Source organism: Aulonocara sp. 'chitande type north' Nkhata Bay, linkage group LG3 (assembly GCF_057382095.1).
Source record: "Aulonocara sp. 'chitande type north' Nkhata Bay isolate Kocher_YH1m ecotype deep benthic linkage group LG3, A_spYH_male_GT1.1, whole genome shotgun sequence".
NCBI lineage: Eukaryota > Metazoa > Chordata > Actinopteri > Cichliformes > Cichlidae > Aulonocara > Aulonocara sp. 'chitande type north' Nkhata Bay.
Window position 1 is genome coordinate 22,393,369 of NC_141346.1, and position 17,149 is coordinate 22,410,517.

At 38.9% G+C, this 17,149-nt stretch overlaps 1 protein-coding gene across 2 annotated transcripts; it reads left to right on the top strand.

Moving 5' to 3' along the window:
• Window positions 1-10,153: 10,153 nt before the first annotated feature.
• On the top strand, window positions 10,154-14,870 carry LOC147334580 (butyrophilin subfamily 3 member A2-like). 2 transcript variants are annotated; one of them, XM_086273440.1, is made up of 6 exons: window positions 10,154-10,290; window positions 10,505-10,846; window positions 11,609-11,887; window positions 11,977-12,096; window positions 13,135-13,581; window positions 13,723-14,870. In XM_086273440.1, the coding sequence occupies exons 1-5, from the start codon at window positions 10,185-10,187 to the stop codon at window positions 13,575-13,577; spliced, it is 1,290 nt and encodes a 429-aa protein (XP_086129566.1). In that variant the 5' UTR covers window positions 10,154-10,184; the 3' UTR covers window positions 13,578-13,581; window positions 13,723-14,870. The 2 variants fall into 2 exon arrangements, with proteins under 2 accessions (XP_086129566.1, XP_086129557.1); XM_086273431.1 differs by having other exon boundaries at window positions 13,135-14,870.
• Window positions 14,871-17,149: the final 2,279 nt, after the last annotated feature.

Below are 17,149 nucleotides of genomic sequence, written 5' to 3' on the forward strand. Positions count from 1 at the left end.
GGAGGGTTTAGGCAGACTTTTCCTTGTTGCTTTGCTTTTCCTTGGAATTGCTAGGCTTGTGGCCAGAGATGAGCTGGATGCGCAGGCACATGCATCGTGGGTCAGTGTGGACAAAGTGTTCCTCCACCTTCAGCTTGTAGCTGTGCTTGGCCTCTTTGATGCCCCCCTGTAACGTACTGTAGGCCTGAGCGTCTCCGGATCTGAAGGCATTGTTACGTGCATTTTTTAAAAACTTTTTTTCTTTTGATTTGGCGATCATTTTGGCTGTGTTATAGCTTGTGGCACAGATTTTAGTAGGAAATCTTCTTTTCAGTCCAAGTTTTGAAATCTAGGGTCTTTCACATGCCATCCATACTCTGTTTTAACACCTTTGTGTATAAAATCTGCCATAAAATCCTCTCTCTCTCTCTCTCTCTCTCTCTCTCTCTCTCTCTCTCTCCCCCCCCCCCCCCACCCCCACACACACACACACACTTTTTCTCATTCAAAGCCTGGATGTTTTCATTTTGGGGCGACCGTGGCTCAGGGGATTGGGAAGCTCATCTGTAACCGGAAGGTTGCCGGTTTGATCCCCTTGCTCTCTCTGTCCTGGTCGTTGTGTCCTTGGGCAAGACACTTCACCTACCACCTACTGGTGTTGGCCAGAGGGGCTGATGGTGCAATATGGCAGCCTCCCTTCTGTCAGTCTGCCCCAGGGCAGCTGTGGCTACAACTGTAGTTGCCTCCACCAGTGTGTGAATGTGAGAGTGAATGAATAGTGGAATTATAAAGCACTTTGAGGGTCTCAAAAAGCGCTATATGAATGCAATCCATTATTATTATTATTATTATTATTATTATTATTTTAAATTTTTCCACATTGCATATGTTCAGTGGTGTTCTTATGTTGTTTAAGTTTTTGGTGTTGTTGGAGTTTCCAAAATAAATGTTTTCAATTGGCCTAGAATGGCAAAATGGTTAAATCTGGTGAAGTAAAGTAAAAATGTCAAATATCACAACTTTTCTTCAAAATGAAATTAAATAAAGCATGTTTTTATACTACAATGGCAGAGAGATTAAAAAAATGTGGTTTTAGTGGAAGTGAATGGGGCATTTTTATACAAGGGAAAGTAGTAGTAGTAGTATTAGTAGTAGTATTTGGCACTCCAAAAAAAAAAAAATTATGTCTAAAACTTTAATCACTTTAATCACTGGTGACTCAGTGTTTTGACTTTAGTTTTATTATTAATCTGTGATTTCATCGTGGTTTATGATTACTTGTGTTTTTCTTTCTGTTTTGTATTTTCCGTGCTCTAGTTCTTCTTTACTTTGTAAATACAAGGCTTTGTTCCTGTCTCCTCGTGTTTAGTGTAGGTTTAGTTCAGTCTTTATGTTTATATTCTTCCCCAGTCAGTCGTGTTTCAAGTTACTCCTGTCTCTGTGCTCCCTTAGCTGTCTGTGTTTATAGTGTTGCGTCTCTTGTTTAATTAGTGTCAGCTGTGTTTCCCTCCTGGCCCTCATTTACTCCTTTAATTTATTGTCTGCGTTTTCCTCTGTTCAGTGTTGCGTCACATCCTTTTACTTGCCTGTGTGTTCTGTTCACTTTTTCCAGTTTAGTTTAGTTTAGTTTAGTTTTAACTCGTGCAATAAAGCTGAGGTTTTTTTGAGTTTAAGTAAATGGCCTCGCTTTACTTAGTCCCTAAGGAGCCCAAAGCGTTTTGCACTACATTCAGTCATTCACACATTCACACACTGGTGATGGCAACTACATTGTAGCCACAGCTGCCCGGGGCACACTGACAGAGGCGCATCCTGGAGTTTTTGTTTCCTCCCTTCCTGCCTATCGCACACAGACCTTGACAGGAGGATACAAAAGGGTGGAAGAGTACTTGAAGTCATGTGTCATATGATCATGTGACTGGAGAGCTAGGGAAAAGTAGACCACAAAAAAATTATATAAATGTGTATTTAAGATATGAGTATTGACATAATTTATGTATTTTCTCATTGGTACATCTTATATGTGACGTGATATTTTACAAATGAAGTATCAACATTACATAAATATGGCACATACCACACAGTATTACAAGAAATTATTATGTATTTTTGGCATTCTATCATAGAGTTATGATTACAGGTACTCCCATTGTGAGAGGGAATTTCTTTATCAACAGTACATCAAGCTGACTGTGTGAACTGTTATGGCTGTGTGCAGCCAGGCAGGAAAAAGAACCCAATATGCAGACTCGTGGAGGCAGAATTTAAACTCTAACTCCACTGCTTTATTGCAGGAATTAGTCAAAAAACAGAACAAAACTACGAGGGCTGGAAACTGAACTGGAAACAAAACACAAAGGCCAGAACAAGGGTACGACACGACACTGACAAAGAGAAACGCAGGGATTAAATACACAGATGGAGCAATCAGGGAATGACAGACAGGAGGGCAACACAGCTGGGACAAATCCGATCTAACGAGACAAGGGAGCAAAACCAGAAACATTAACATGAGACACGGACCTTCAAAGTAAAACAGGAGACACACAGGCACAGAACTAAACCACTACAAAACACTAGAAATCACAAACCACAAAGAAATCATAAAAAAAAACAATAACAATACACAAAACACTACAGGGCCCTGTTTCAGGAAGCCGGTTTAGAAAACTCAGAGTGAAAAACGATACGCAGGGTTTAGTAACCCCGAACTGTCCAACTCGGAATATTCGGTTTCAGAAAGGCTGATAACAATTAGTTCAGTCAACGCGGAGTTGCTTTAACCCCAAGTGAAGCGCGCGGACGAGGATACATAAAGCCCTGATAAGCGGAGCACAGATTAAGCGAGTCACCATGGAGACGGAGGGAAAGAAGGCACGGTCAATGTATTTCACAGCGCTTGACGCCGAAATTCTGATGGCAGCATATGCCGATAATGGGCAGGGATAGCTCAGTAGGTAAAGTGGTCGTCCCATGATCGGAAGGTCGGCGGTTCGAATCCACTTAACGGCTACCCTGAGGTACCCCTGAGCAAGGTACCGTCCCTACACACTGCTCCCTGGGCACCTGCTTAGTGGGCTGCCCACTGCTTCACTGAGTGAATGGGTCAAATGCAGAGAAAAACAAGTAATTTCCCCATGGGGATCAATAAAGTATCCATTATTATTATTATTATTATAACATGCAAATTTTGCGGAAAAAAAAGTAACACAGCCACAGCTGCAAAAGACAGGGAGCATGCATGGCAAAACATAGCCGACAGAGTCAATGCGTGAGTGTTAATATAAACATTGATCTAGGGATTTCCACCCATTTAACACGTTATTTTATCATATGTTATTTTATTTGTTATTTTATACATTTTATGTTGTGATGTGATGTGAGCGCAGGTGCAACCCAACAGGCCCCAAACGTTCCTGGCAGCAAGTAAAAATGAAATATAAAAATATAGTCCAAACAGGTAAGGTGTAATTGTATTATGAGCCATAGTGCTTGGTCTGTTTGTCCGATGTAAATCAATTGCAGTTAGAGGCTACATTAATTTTCTTTCTGTAAGCACTTATTGAAATTATCTGAGCACATTACAAGTACATATTTGCTTACTCTGTATGCTCAAATGTGGCCTGTTATAGCCAACAGAAAAAAAGCGGAGGCCCGAAAGACAGGTGGGGGTCCTCCACCACCACCACTCACAGAGGCTGAGCAGTTGGCCCTCAGCCAAAACAGTGGGCGCCCTGTGGCCGAAGGCATCTCTGCGGGGACATCCTCTGAGTCAATAACCCCGCAAGACACAAGTGCCTACATAGGGGGTAAATCCAAAATAATACATGATGTGCATACATCCTTTCTTCACAGTCACCTTTGCAGTGCTACTCATTCATTTGATAAACTCTTTACCATAATGGATTATTTTGTAGTGAAGTTATTTTCCTACTGATTTTGCCTTCCCTCAGTCTTGGTTGTCTTTGAGAGCATAATGACAATGAAGTGTAAGGTGATTGGTATGTTTGTTAATTGCCATTTGGTCCCTTGTAAGTTATAAGTGACCTGTATAAACCTCATATTCTATCAGTTGATGGTGATGGTGTACTGCATCTGGTGCAGCCTCCTGTTGAGCCAGACCAACATGCAGTTGTGAGTAATACTCCACAGATTATATGAGTTTACAGTAGAACAGCAATGTTGTTTATTTCTTTACTACAGGAAAATAATGAAGAAACATTGACAGCTGTTACAGAGGAGGAAGCAACAGAGACACTTTATGAGGTTTACATCTTTTAATACTTTGTGTACAGGAAATACAGGCGACCAATAAAGCCAGTTGAACAAAAAATCTGTTTATTCTTCTTTCAACATGTTGAGGTGATGGGTCAAAAGAAATGATTGTGACATATGGTGTCTCTGACTGCGCTTCCATCTTGTATGTCCGTGGGAGGGTCAGGATGTTCGTGGTTTGGATCACTGCTGATGTTTGGTTCAGAAGGACAGTGTTCTCCTCTAATTGTGGCAATGTTGTGAAGAATCACACATGCCACAATAATGTCACATGCCCTTTCTGGGGTGACCCTGAGTCTTTGCAGGCACTGGAACCGGGCCTTAAGCATTCCGATAGTCATTTCAATTCTGGCTCTTGTCCTGCAATTAGCCAGATTATATCGCTGCTGTGGGCCCGGTTCAGGGTCAGAGTAAGGGGTAAGCAAATAGGGTAAACATGGATACCCCCTATCACCAAGCAAGTAGCCAGTGAACTCTCCTAAGACAGAAGGATACACTTCAGTTCAAATGTCCCTGAAGCAATTGGTCTTTATATATTTTAAAGTATTCTCAACTCACCATGTCCAAATTTTGTGCTCAGTGTACATTCACGGAATATTTGTGAGTCATGGACAGAGCCTGGCCACTTGGCTTCCACATTTGTGATAATGTTGGCAGCATCATATATGATCTTCACAGTGCAGAGAACACAAATTAGCATCCATTACTATAATGAAATAATTTGTTAGTTTGAAATGCTACAGGGAACTATGTACCTGTACATTAATGCTGTGGAAAGACTTCCTGTTCACATAGTCTCCTTCATTTACTGAAGGAGCAATAATTGGAATGTGAGTGCCATCTGTACAGCCAATCACGCCTGGGAACCCTGAAAATAAATGTAAAATTTAAGTAGTAGTCCAAGTATCACCACATCATAAATTAAGTTTTGGTCATCCTGATACCTGCAATTTTGTGGCATCCCTCTTTGATAAATCTTGTGGGTCTATGACCGGGGAACACCACAGACGAGTACAGGAGACGTTTCAGTGCAACTGTAACATTCCTGACTGCCCAACAGACGGTAGCCTTGGAAACGTGCTCAGCGTCACCAATATTATACAGAAAGCTCCCGTTTGCAAAAAACCGAAGTGCAATACAAATAATATGTACAGAACTGAGAGCATGTCCGCGATGTGTCACATGCGTAATATATGGCCTGAGGATGTTATCCAAATACCTTATAGATTGTGCTGAGAAACGGTAACGTTCGCACAGAAAATCATCAGGAAATGATAAAATGTCCAAACGCGCTCTAATCACTCTCTCCCGGCGGAAAGCTCTGCGGAGAATTTGGGCTTCAACATCTACTGGCTCTTCAAGGAAGTGGCACGCCATGTCCGACACTTCCTACTGTCAGGTTTCCGACAAAGGGGCGGAGACAGTCAGGGTTAGTTGTAGTAAACCTGCTAGGGGGCAGGTTAGCTTCACGGAGTGTGTCGTCATAGTGACTCACTGAGGCTTCATCTGAACTCTCTTTGTGAAACCGAAAACCCGGAGTTTTCGTTAACTCAGGGTATACTTACTCAGTTTTTCCACTAAACCGGCTTCCTGAAACAGGGCCCAGGTCACCAAAACCAGGACTGTGACATGAACCATGTACGCTGGAACAACACTAAAAGTGAATAATGGAGAAATAATAAGTAGGACTTAGCTGTTCAGCCTTTGTAGTCTTTTAAGTTGTTCTATTCCTGAGCAATACATTTATGGTAAATTATAATTGAGAACATATTCTACCATTTTATATCTGTGTCATGTGATCATCTAATTAAAGCAGGTGTCTCAAACTCTTTCTCTCTTTAGGCCCATGTCACCCCTACTTGTGGCCTGTAATAAATGTAATAAATGACATGTAATAAAATATGAATATAATTTAATTTGGTCCTTGAAGTTACTTTTTTTTGTTAGGGACGATTTGTTTGTTGATGAGTGCAATGTTAAAATAAGTTCTTTAAAAAGCAAAAAAATAATAATAATAATAATATGAAGGCAATTTGAGAAGAGAGTACAAACATGTTGACAGATTGACTGTGGTGGTTCAGTGAGAGTTATTTTTAAAGAAAACAAAAAAACTACAAGACACATGGTCCTAAATACAACTAAAAAATAAAAAAAGGTTTTACTTATCCTGCAGTCCTACAGCAGAACCTATAATATGGACTTGATTCCAAATGTATTGTTATAATTCATTGGTTTATGCAAGCATGGCTCTACAGGGCAAGCCAAAAAAGAGGCAAATGTTAGCTAAAGTCACATTATCCACGGATAAAATTGAAAGTGCAGACTCCCAGTTGGCAGCAGTCTGCCACCGACTGGCTGCCAGCTTGTTGCAGGCTGTTTCTATTTATGCTTATTATACAGAACCTACCACAGGTTTTTCCAGGCAATAATCACACAGTTTTTAAGTTTGCTTTAATAGTTTATTAATATGCTATTAAATAGAACTAGACTGTTTTGCATTTTGCAGTTTTTATTGTGCTTATTACACAAACTACCACAGGTATAATAACTTAGAAATTACCACATTATTACGGTCTTGTTTCTTCCGTGTTCCCACTTTATGACAGAGCTCTATTTTCACATTGTTACCCCCAGTTTTGGGACCTTTGTTATCCAATTACATTAATTCCAGCATAATATTACTCAATTGTAACCACTATTGCTACTATGATATTACCTGGATATTACCTGGTTTTTCCTTTGGTAATTGCATAGTAATAAGTAACCACACTCTTACCATCTTGTTTCCTGCTTGTTACCCTACTATTACCCCTTATTACTGCGCTGTAATAGAAAGTGCTACCATTTTTGGCCAGAGGTTAGGAGCTGTTACAGTGTTAAGGGTATGATGGCTCTGCAGTGATGTTCCTTGCTTGTTTCCTGATCTGAGGTCAGTTCAGCAGCAGTGGTGTTTTCTGCAGACCTCACTGTCTGCTGTTGTCTGTTCTTGTCCTGTTTGGTGATCCAAAATAATAGTGATATCGTAGTGGAGAACAGAAAGGATTACTGCAGAGTGGAAATGGATCACCAGACAGTTTGTTGGTGTCTTAGATGAACTCTGAAAACACTCTCTGTCTGCTTTTTCTTCATGTGATGACCTCCTCTAATGCTTTGTTACGAAGATTTTCACTATGACATGAAATATGCAGGAGTGTTTGAACATGTGTAGCAAGACTCTTTGACTCTGCCAGAAGGCTCAGTGAATATGTGAATATTTGTGCTTCACCCTGTTCTAAAAACACAGTATTTTATATTTCACCCTTCCTCTCTGTGTCTCAGGTTATCTTCAGGTGATTGGTTCATCTCAGCCAGTCGTGGCCATTCATGGTGATGATGTCATCCTGCCGTGTCACGTGCAGCCTCTCCAGTTTAGGACAAGGAGGTGACAGTGGAATGGTGGAGACTGGTCCTTCCTCCTGACCCCAAAGATGCACAAAGCCAGCACATGTATGTGTACTGTTACCACCAAAACCAGGAGGACGTAAACATGAAGATGTGGAGGTACGCTGGGAGGTCGGAGCTGTTCAAGGCCTGAAAAGCTGCAACGCATCGCTCAAGATCAGGAAGGTGGAGCTCTCAGATGATGGAATATACAGATGTTTCCTCCCAGAGATACAGAGCATGCAAAGATCTGCAGATATCCGGCTGGTTGTTGGTGAGTTCTTCCAGGAAATGTTTAATATCTAACTCACTGTTGATGATGTCGCACTGAGCTATTCTAGCTTTAATTTTAATGAGTAATTTGACATTATATAAAGTTCTTTTAAGCCTTCTTAGAGAAATTATTATTTGATACGTCATGTAGTATTTTATCTGCCTCTGTTATTAATTAAAAAACTTTTTTTTTCAGAGTCAAACGTTGCTAAAACTGTGGTGATGTCAACAGAGCTGCGAACCGGACCTCTGCAAACAGCAGTTGTGAATGAAAAGAACAATGTTAGAGGTAAAAATGATTCTTTACAAAGATCACAACAGTGAAGTGACACATGAACGATGATTTGTGCCCTGAACACACAGAGTTCCAGCTGTGCTGCCTCCTTTTACTTTAACTTCCAGGTTGATCTGTTAAACTTAGGAAGAGGTCAGAGGTCAAATGTGATATGATAATTTAAATCTTTATACTTTATAAATGTTGACATTATACAGCGTACTTTTAAGCATAGTAGTTTCTAGGTTTTAAGTCTTTTTGTCAATTTTCCACCAACAAATCATAAAGTTGATTTTGGTGGATGTCAGACAGATTTTAATTGAATTGTTATAACATGATCCTGCTCTACAGCCTACAGAGTTTTATCAGAATACGTTCAAAACTTTTAGAGCTGTTGTGTTTACAGAGAGAATGAAGTGCAAATGCTACCAACAACATGAGCTCCTTATTGAAGGTGATAAGAAACTGCTGAAACTATTTTGAGCTCATCTTTGTTTTACACATGATCTGTACTGATCTGATTGATGAAATATATGCAATTAAAGGTAACTGTCCCTGTGTTCATAGTGCTCAGTGTTTATCTAATAGATGGAACACTAGAAACTGATCAGACAGGAATGTCAGGTTTGCAGTGACTCATTAGTTCCTGCTTCCTGCTCAGCTTCAGTGACTCATTTCACTTCGACAGTGAAAGTTTGGATCACTGTGTCATAGTCTGGAGTCTTCATCTGTGGTAAGTCGTTATCTTTTTTTTGTTTCTTTGGTTTGTGCGGTTTGTGTGTGTGTGTTTGTTTTTGAGACAGGGAACAAACAAACAAGAACTTCATAACAAAACACTAAAATTTGTTGTCAAAAACTATGGCATTGTTTTTTTGCCACTATTCTGAGCACATGTAAAAAAAAGAATGAGACCACGTAAAAAGAATTTGCAAGTACACGTGTTGCATTTTGAGGAGAAATTTATTTTGAAAGAAGAAAAGCTAAACTTGAGTGAACAAAATTCATTGCTGCATGCAAAAAAATTAATTTCAGTGTTTGCTATGTCCCTGGTAGTAACCAGACTGAAAAGCAGCACACATTTCGGTGCTTTATTTCGGTGCTTTATTTCGGTGCTTTTTTTTCCTGAGCTGTGATACACTTTAGATTCTAGCCAATTATTTTACGTTTCCGAGGATAGTAGGCGGGGCCAGGTACGTACGTTCTTTTAGAGCAGAGCTACAGATTAAAAATGCCCAAGGCGAAGCGGTCAAAGTCTGGCTGTACTTCACAGCAAAATATGCAAACTCAGCAGCCTGCAACAAGTGCTCGGGTCCAGGGCAGATGCTGATGGCTCAACAATCCAGTGAAGGATGACACAGGTCCGCCATCATAAATAGTGCTCCAAATCAGCTGGGATTGGCTGCAGGTGTGACGGTGAGCACAGGTGCGTGGGCCAGGGACAGGAGCCCATAATGAGCACCGCCCTGGCAGAGGAGAGAGAGAGCACAAAGGAAAAAAACAAACAAAACACAGAGTCAGCCGGTGAGGAACGGGGACCATCACAAAGAAAAAGTCATAATTTTCCAGTTTGTCTTTTAACTGAATATCCATATTTCCTGCAATGCAATTGATCTGTCTTGTAACTGTTTGTCTGGAGAGGAGTACATTTTAAATGATTACCTTTTAAGAATTTTATTTTAAAATAATGGCATTTTTTAAGGGCATTTTAGCATGAGAACGGCTTAGTGCAGGGGTGTCGAACTCCAGGCCTTGAGAGCTGGTCTCCTGCAGGTTTTAGATATCACCCTGGGTCAACACACTCGACTCAAATGATTAGTTCATTACCCTGGAGAGGTTCAAGACATGTTGAGGAGGTAATTTAGCCATTTAAATAAGCTGTGTTGGATCAAGGACACATATAAAACCTGCATGACACCAGCTCTCCAGGGCTGGAGTGTGTGTGTTGTTTTTGCAGATTTGATATATGCCCTTTTTTTTGCAGACATCTAGAATGAGTGGTATAAAGGATAGACATCGCTTGGTTTTGCAACATGTTGTGATCCTCATTTTTTTAACACAATCTTGTGGTGGTAAGTTGCACACCAACATTTAGAAAATCCACAGTTTAAAGTACTTACCTTTAGTTTTTAACAGAACATGAAAACAAACACTGTAACAACAACAGTTTATGTTGATTTAGTTAAATAAATCAGTTACATATCTTACTCAGCCTGATCTTGGAAACTCATGAAGTCTCCAGAATTACAAAACTGCAGAATTTGTTTGTGTGCCTAAATTTATTAGGTCAACATCAGATGATTGGTCCAACTCAGCCAGTAGTGGCCATGATTGGTGATGACATCATTTTGCCGTGCCACCTGGAACCTGCTGTGGATGCTGTTGACCTGACTGTGGATTGGTCCAGAAAGGACCTCAAACCTAGATCTGTCTATGTGAGGCGAGAGGGTGTGGAGCTTCTGACTGAGCAGAATCCTTTGTACACAGGAAGAACATCACTCTCTGTCAACAAACTGCAGTGTGGAGACGTTTCATTGAAACTCTCCACAGTGCAACTCTCTGATGCAGGAACATACAAATGCCTTGTACCTAAATTTAATGCAGAAAGTGTGGTGACGCTTGCTGTAGGTAAGTTTCATTTAATTTAGATTCATTTCTTCACTTTGCAATTTAGATGTGAAGAAAGACTTTAAGCAACATAGATATTGAGGATCAAAGGGCACTCAGAATGACAAGTAGGATAAAGGAACACTTGTGTCAGCTCCAGTAGAAAGTGGATCACAGACATGTGAGTTGAGAATAGAAGTGCATTTATTTTGGGTAACCAAACCAGCTCTGATTTGGGCTAAAAAATGCTTCTTGAACATATATTTGGACTGAGCATACCGACACAAACTGACAAGAGGGAATCCCTACTGAATCATTGGCAATCTAGTATTCTGGCCATAGGGGTACACAACCTGACCAGTGTAGCACATGGAACAGCTGGACAAATAAGAGAGGTGCATAACAAAAACCAACAGTATTTATAATTGGAGGGGATTTGTGCACCCACTAAATGGGCGTTTAGCCAACCGAGGGGGAGTTGGCCCCATGATAAAAACACTACAGCCAAGGAGGCCCTTTTAATGACCAAGAGGGACCAGAGGAACGTTGATTTGACAAAGGAAATACTTGGATAGGTACAGAGTAATTTCAGCCTATATACAGGAATTTTGACAGGAGCAAATGGAATAAATAAGAATATTCGAATTTTGTCCTGCCAGATTGGCAATGTTGATTTCACATATCATTGGGCCAATCTATAAGTCTCTCAGGACAAGAACAATGTGAGTTAAGATTGATCAGAGATAAATTTGGGCGAACAGTAACTATTTCTTTTCTTTGCAGGTTCAGTTTCCTCACCAGTCATAGAACTCACTAATGTCAAAAATAAAATGGTGTTAGAGTGTAAATCTAATGGCTGGTATCCAGAGCCTCAGATGTTGTGGGTGTACAGTGAGGGAAAACCCATTTCTGTTGAACCTACAAAGATTGTCAGAGGTTCTGATGGCCTCTATGCTGTCAGCAGTAAAGTGACTGTGGAGAAAGGACAGAGCTACAGCTTCAACTGCAAAGTTCAACAGAAGAATATCAGTCAAATCAAAGAGACACACATCCATGTTTCAGGTAGAAATGCCTTTTTTTTTATATCACTCACATTAATTTTCAGTTACAGAAAGTAGAATCTAGAACATTTTGTCTCCTTATATTCACAGGTGATCTCTTCATGGTCCAGTCTAATACTGCTGTTCACATTACCATCAACTTGACTGTCTGTTTAATAAGCGTCGGGACAGCAGTAATCCTAATATGGAAGTGTGGACAAAATAAAACCAGTAAGTTCAAACTTCATGGTACTTTTTACCCCAACCTCAAATTATCATCAGACCTTTTTAATGTCTTGTTTTAGTGTAACTGCCTTTAAAATAAAGGGCTAAGAAGTACAAACGTGATTCAAATAAAAATGACACAAACACATAAACAACAATGTTAAAGGCACCCTAGGGAAAACAGTGGATGGAGATTGCAGCATGACCAAAATTATTACAGCAGTGATCTTGTAATCTCATTGCCTTTGTAATTGTTGCTTTGAAGATGCAGTTCATGTAATTGCTGCAGGGCAGCGGTTTACCAGCAAAATTGAAGGCTCTCAACAACTTTACTTTTATAAAAGAATATAACCAGCAACCTGCTGAATGTGTAAAACTTTTCCTATATTGTGACTGAGACATTTGGGGGGGGATAGGTAAAGATATTTGAGGAAATCACCCACTGTAAAATTATTGTTATAGCAACAATAATAATAAAAAAAAAACTTTTTGTGCTTCATCCTGATTGTAAGTATTGCCATCAAAATATCATGTTCGCACTCATTTACTTCTATAAACAACAAAGTGAAAGGAAATTAAAATGTGAGAAATATGTATAAATATGTATGAATAGATATGTGATTTTGAATAAAATTGGCAGCACTTCTCTAATGTAATAGTAATGCTTCAAACTATCTTTATTTACATTTTAATACTGGTATAGTAATTTAGAAGTGCCAGCACATGTGTAATACATAGAAATTACCAAAATTTTATCCCTATGATCTACATACTTGTAGATAAATACAGTTAAATACAGGGTATTTATGTTAACCCTTATATTGATATGTATGTGGATATAGATTCCACTCAAGATTGTTTCATGTTTTTATTCATTTTTTAATTTAAATTAGTATTATATTATACAGTAATTAATAGTCTTGAAGAGTCTAAATATTTTGGTTTGTTTGTTTTGTTTTGTTTTAAGAAGCATCCAAGTATGTGTTTTAGCTCTCAGCGATATTAGGTTTAAACATTTTTTTTCCTGCAATTTTATTCTAACAGAAAACAAAAGACTTGAAGATGAGTTTCAGAACAATGAGGAAGACTTAGAACATGTCCAACAAACCATTAAAAAACTCAAGGAGCAGAAGACATCTCTGAAGAACCAGAGAGAAAAACTCATCACACTGATTCAGGAGGACAAGACAGAGAAGAAAGAAATCATGTTGGAGACTATCCCAGCTTTGGCTTTGGATAAATGCAAACAAAGGCAAAAGCTTACAAATAAAGAAAAGGACCTGGAAAAGAGAACAGAAGTTCATGATGAACTGTTAAAGATGACAGAAAAGCTAATGGAGGAAATAGAGAACATTATAATCCAGATCACAGAAAGAAAGGGAAAGTTAGAAAAAGACAAGGAACAAATTATTAAACACTTGAGAGAGAAACAAAGAAATGAAAAAGATTTTGAAGAAACTGTCAGAGAAACAAGCGAGAAACAATGAACAGGTGTGTAAGAACCCAGGATGAGTTTTTCTTTAATATGTGTCATGCTAAAATCACACATACAAACTGTCATGTTGTGTTCAGTTTATGTTCCCAGTGTCTTCAGTAGTGAACCTAACCCTATTTTTTTTCTTTTTTCCTCAGCAAGCAACAGAGTAACACGATAAATAAAACGTGGATTTTGCATTGCTGTCATTTTGCGATGCGATACCTGATATGTCTTTATTTATTTGCTTTAAATACACTTAAACAAGACATTTTGACTGTATTTTATCATAGGAGATTTTGTTATGATAAAATGTATCAATATTTTTGTAATCTTTTTAATCTTCTGTCTGTGGGAAAGTAAGAATTACACTGTGAGAGAAAGAAGAAAATATGAAAATATGCTGTATGTATTGTATTGTTGTGAGATCGCAACTTTTTCTCTCCGTTTTGGCCTTCAGTCCACACTGAGACGGCGTTTTCAGTCAAGAAAAATGGAGCGTTTTGAAGATGTTCTTCAAAGTGGATACATTTAAAAATGGTGTTTTCGCATCGCAGTGTGGACAGCGTACCTGGAGCCTTTTTGAAAACCATGATGCATTTTAACCATGTGATGCAGTCATGTGACCAATTAAACTAAGACAGCGGAGGGCAGTTGTTACAGCAGTTGTTTTGTTTGCTCTCAATTTTGAGAGCTCTATTAAAGATTAATATCAGTTTGTACATGCTCCAGATAGCTTTTCTTCAAATTCTTTAATTCTCACTCGCTTTTGCAACTTTGTACTTTTGTGTTACTCGCAGCAAAAACTCCACCTAATTGTTAGTCCATTTAAAAAACTTGGTGCTTTTCCTCAACATTTTGCCGCAACAATTTTTGGACGTTTCAATGTGCACTCACAACTCTGTGAAAACGACTGAAAATGGTAGTGTGGACGCGGAGCGTTTTAAGATGAAAACGCCATTTTCAAATTTATCCGGACTAGTGTAGACTAAAAGCCTAAAAAAGTTATCAAAGTCAAAGTTCTAAAACGGAGCTTTCCCTCTATTTCCTTCAATGAAGCTTTTTTAATTTTAATCAAAGATGAATCAAAATATAAGTTTGATCAATATTAGATCACTATTTCAATGAGAAACAAAGTTTGATTAATGGAAATAACTGTTTTAATGTCTGAGTTTTGTGGTGGTGTGTAAGTGCTCATGAGCAACTTCAACCTTTACAGTTTTGTGTCTAATTCCTCACCAAGAGTCTGACCTTGGTGTGTGTGTGGGTGTGTGGTGCAGGATGGGGGGTGAAAGTGACAGCCTGGGGCCACTAATTTAAGAAAATGTCTGACTACAAAATGTATGATTTAATAAAAGAAGTTTAATAAAATAAATCATTTTTAAAAAGTGAATTAACAGAGTTTAAAGATGTGAAAGTATTCCTCTGTGTTTGAATTATGTTACAATAAATTTTCATGTGAAAATGTGCTAAAGAATGTTAAGAAAAACAAAGGATGTAATGAATTGATTTTAAAGTTTAAAAGTACAAACTTTGTGTTAAATCATATTATAATTCAGAGAGACAGAGAGTGACAGATAAGGTGGACATAGGGTGATAAAATATCAACCACTTGATTGGATGTCCAAAATGTGAAGATGTGACGCCCAGTATGAGAAAGGGGAGAAAGGGTGAGCAGGTAAAAAATGGGGTATAAACAATGTTCCCTCTAATTTTTCACGTGTCTGAGCGAACACACAAACTCCCTGAGCGGCCCCTTGGACCACTCTGAGCGACATCAGACGTGTGCACTGTGGTCATGCCAGCATTGAATCCATCCAAGTTACATGGTTTATTTAAATAATCAAATTACAGCATTTACGTTTATGTTAGACTACTTTTAATTAACTGCTTTAGCCCACTTACAATGAAAATGTAAAACAAAAATGTAGTCATTGACCTGTGTAGTATGTTAACACTATTGGAAGTAAAAATAACTTGAACTCAAATTTTGAAAACACAACTTTCTTCTTTTTTTTTTTTTTTATAAAGCTCTGACTTGTATTATGAGTCTGAGTCTGTGGTCTGGGAGCGAGTCCTGTAACTCTGTCTGCAAAATACAGCATATAAAGACCAATGTTGGGCAATTAATTATATAGTTATTTCTTCTAAAAAGTAACTCAGTTTGGCATCCCAGCTATTTTTTAAATGCAGCCAAGGTGTTTTTTTTTTAAATAAACATTTCAAACTATTTACAGAACAATCAGGTGTTCTGCATCAAATTTGATGCCATACAAATCATTTGTGCAACTCCAAAAATAATTTCTGTCCACATAAAGGAGAACATCACAAGCCTGATACCTGCAGGCCTGACAACAGGAGATGTATCACTCCTGTAAAACCTGTAACATTCAGCAGTCGCCTCATTTTTCTGACACACACAACAAAACTATTGACTACACTACACACTAACTACATAAGATTTGCGCTATGTTGCAAATCTCTTACATCTCAAAACACCACCGTCACTCCTAAAACTTCCCCCCGTTTCTTAACAACTAGATGCCATGTTGCCATATCATTTTTTGATTGGTCGACATGGTACTTTTTTCGACCAATAGGGAAGGGTGGGGGTGTTTTTGGTTTTGTTTTTGCTCACAGGAGGAAAGCGCTTTCGAGCGTTTTTTCTTATAGACCGTTTCTTCCCGTAGTAAATATAAACAACGACAGTACTCAGGAAGGAAACCAAACATTGCAGATATTTTTATCATAACTCTGGTTTTACGTGGCCTATCAACACAATTTAAAAACTGGTATAAAGTCCACACTTTCTCCATCAGTTGTTCCGTCTGTTCTGCTCACATCTCCAATGGTTGTACACGTTGTCATTAACGGGGCTTCACTCCACATCAGCCACGCCGCTTTGCTAGCTAAAACACCGGTGTCGGCACATAAGGACGCTGTCATAGCCTGTCAACAACGTTGATTAGCTGCGTATATACGAATGTGAATCGCATTATTGGCTGGACTATGGGATAAGGTGGCATCGTTCTAATCCCATACGGAGCAGCCACTGACTAACACTGCAAAACAGAATTGTTGAAGTTTTAATTTCAATTCAGGTTAGATTTTTTTGTGCGCAACGCAAGTTTTCTGTGCGCAGAGACCGTGCCAGCAGTGCGCAATTGCGCACGTGCGCAGCTTAGAGGGAACATTGGGTATAAAAGAGATTTTGGGTTCTTCCCCTTTGTCTTCTGTGAGATGAGCAGTTCAGAAGACTCGAGGTGAAAAGAGGGGAAAATTCTAGCAGGGACACTAAAAGGGGTAGTGGAAGTCCAAACTTTGAACCTGTGAATTGATTGTGGAATTTATATCTCTAATAAAATATTCTGCAATTAAAGTCTAAATTGTGGACATATTAAACTTTAAACAGTAAAGATAATGGTCTGAGTATTACTCTTTATTAGTGCAAATAGCTCTTACATGTTACCCTGCCAATCAAAACAGTAGTTGGTGATGACATGGCATTTTTTTTTTCAAATCTGCCATCAGTGTTGTTTCTAAGGCTGAGAAGTGGACCAGATCTAAGCACAAATAGCACAAGAT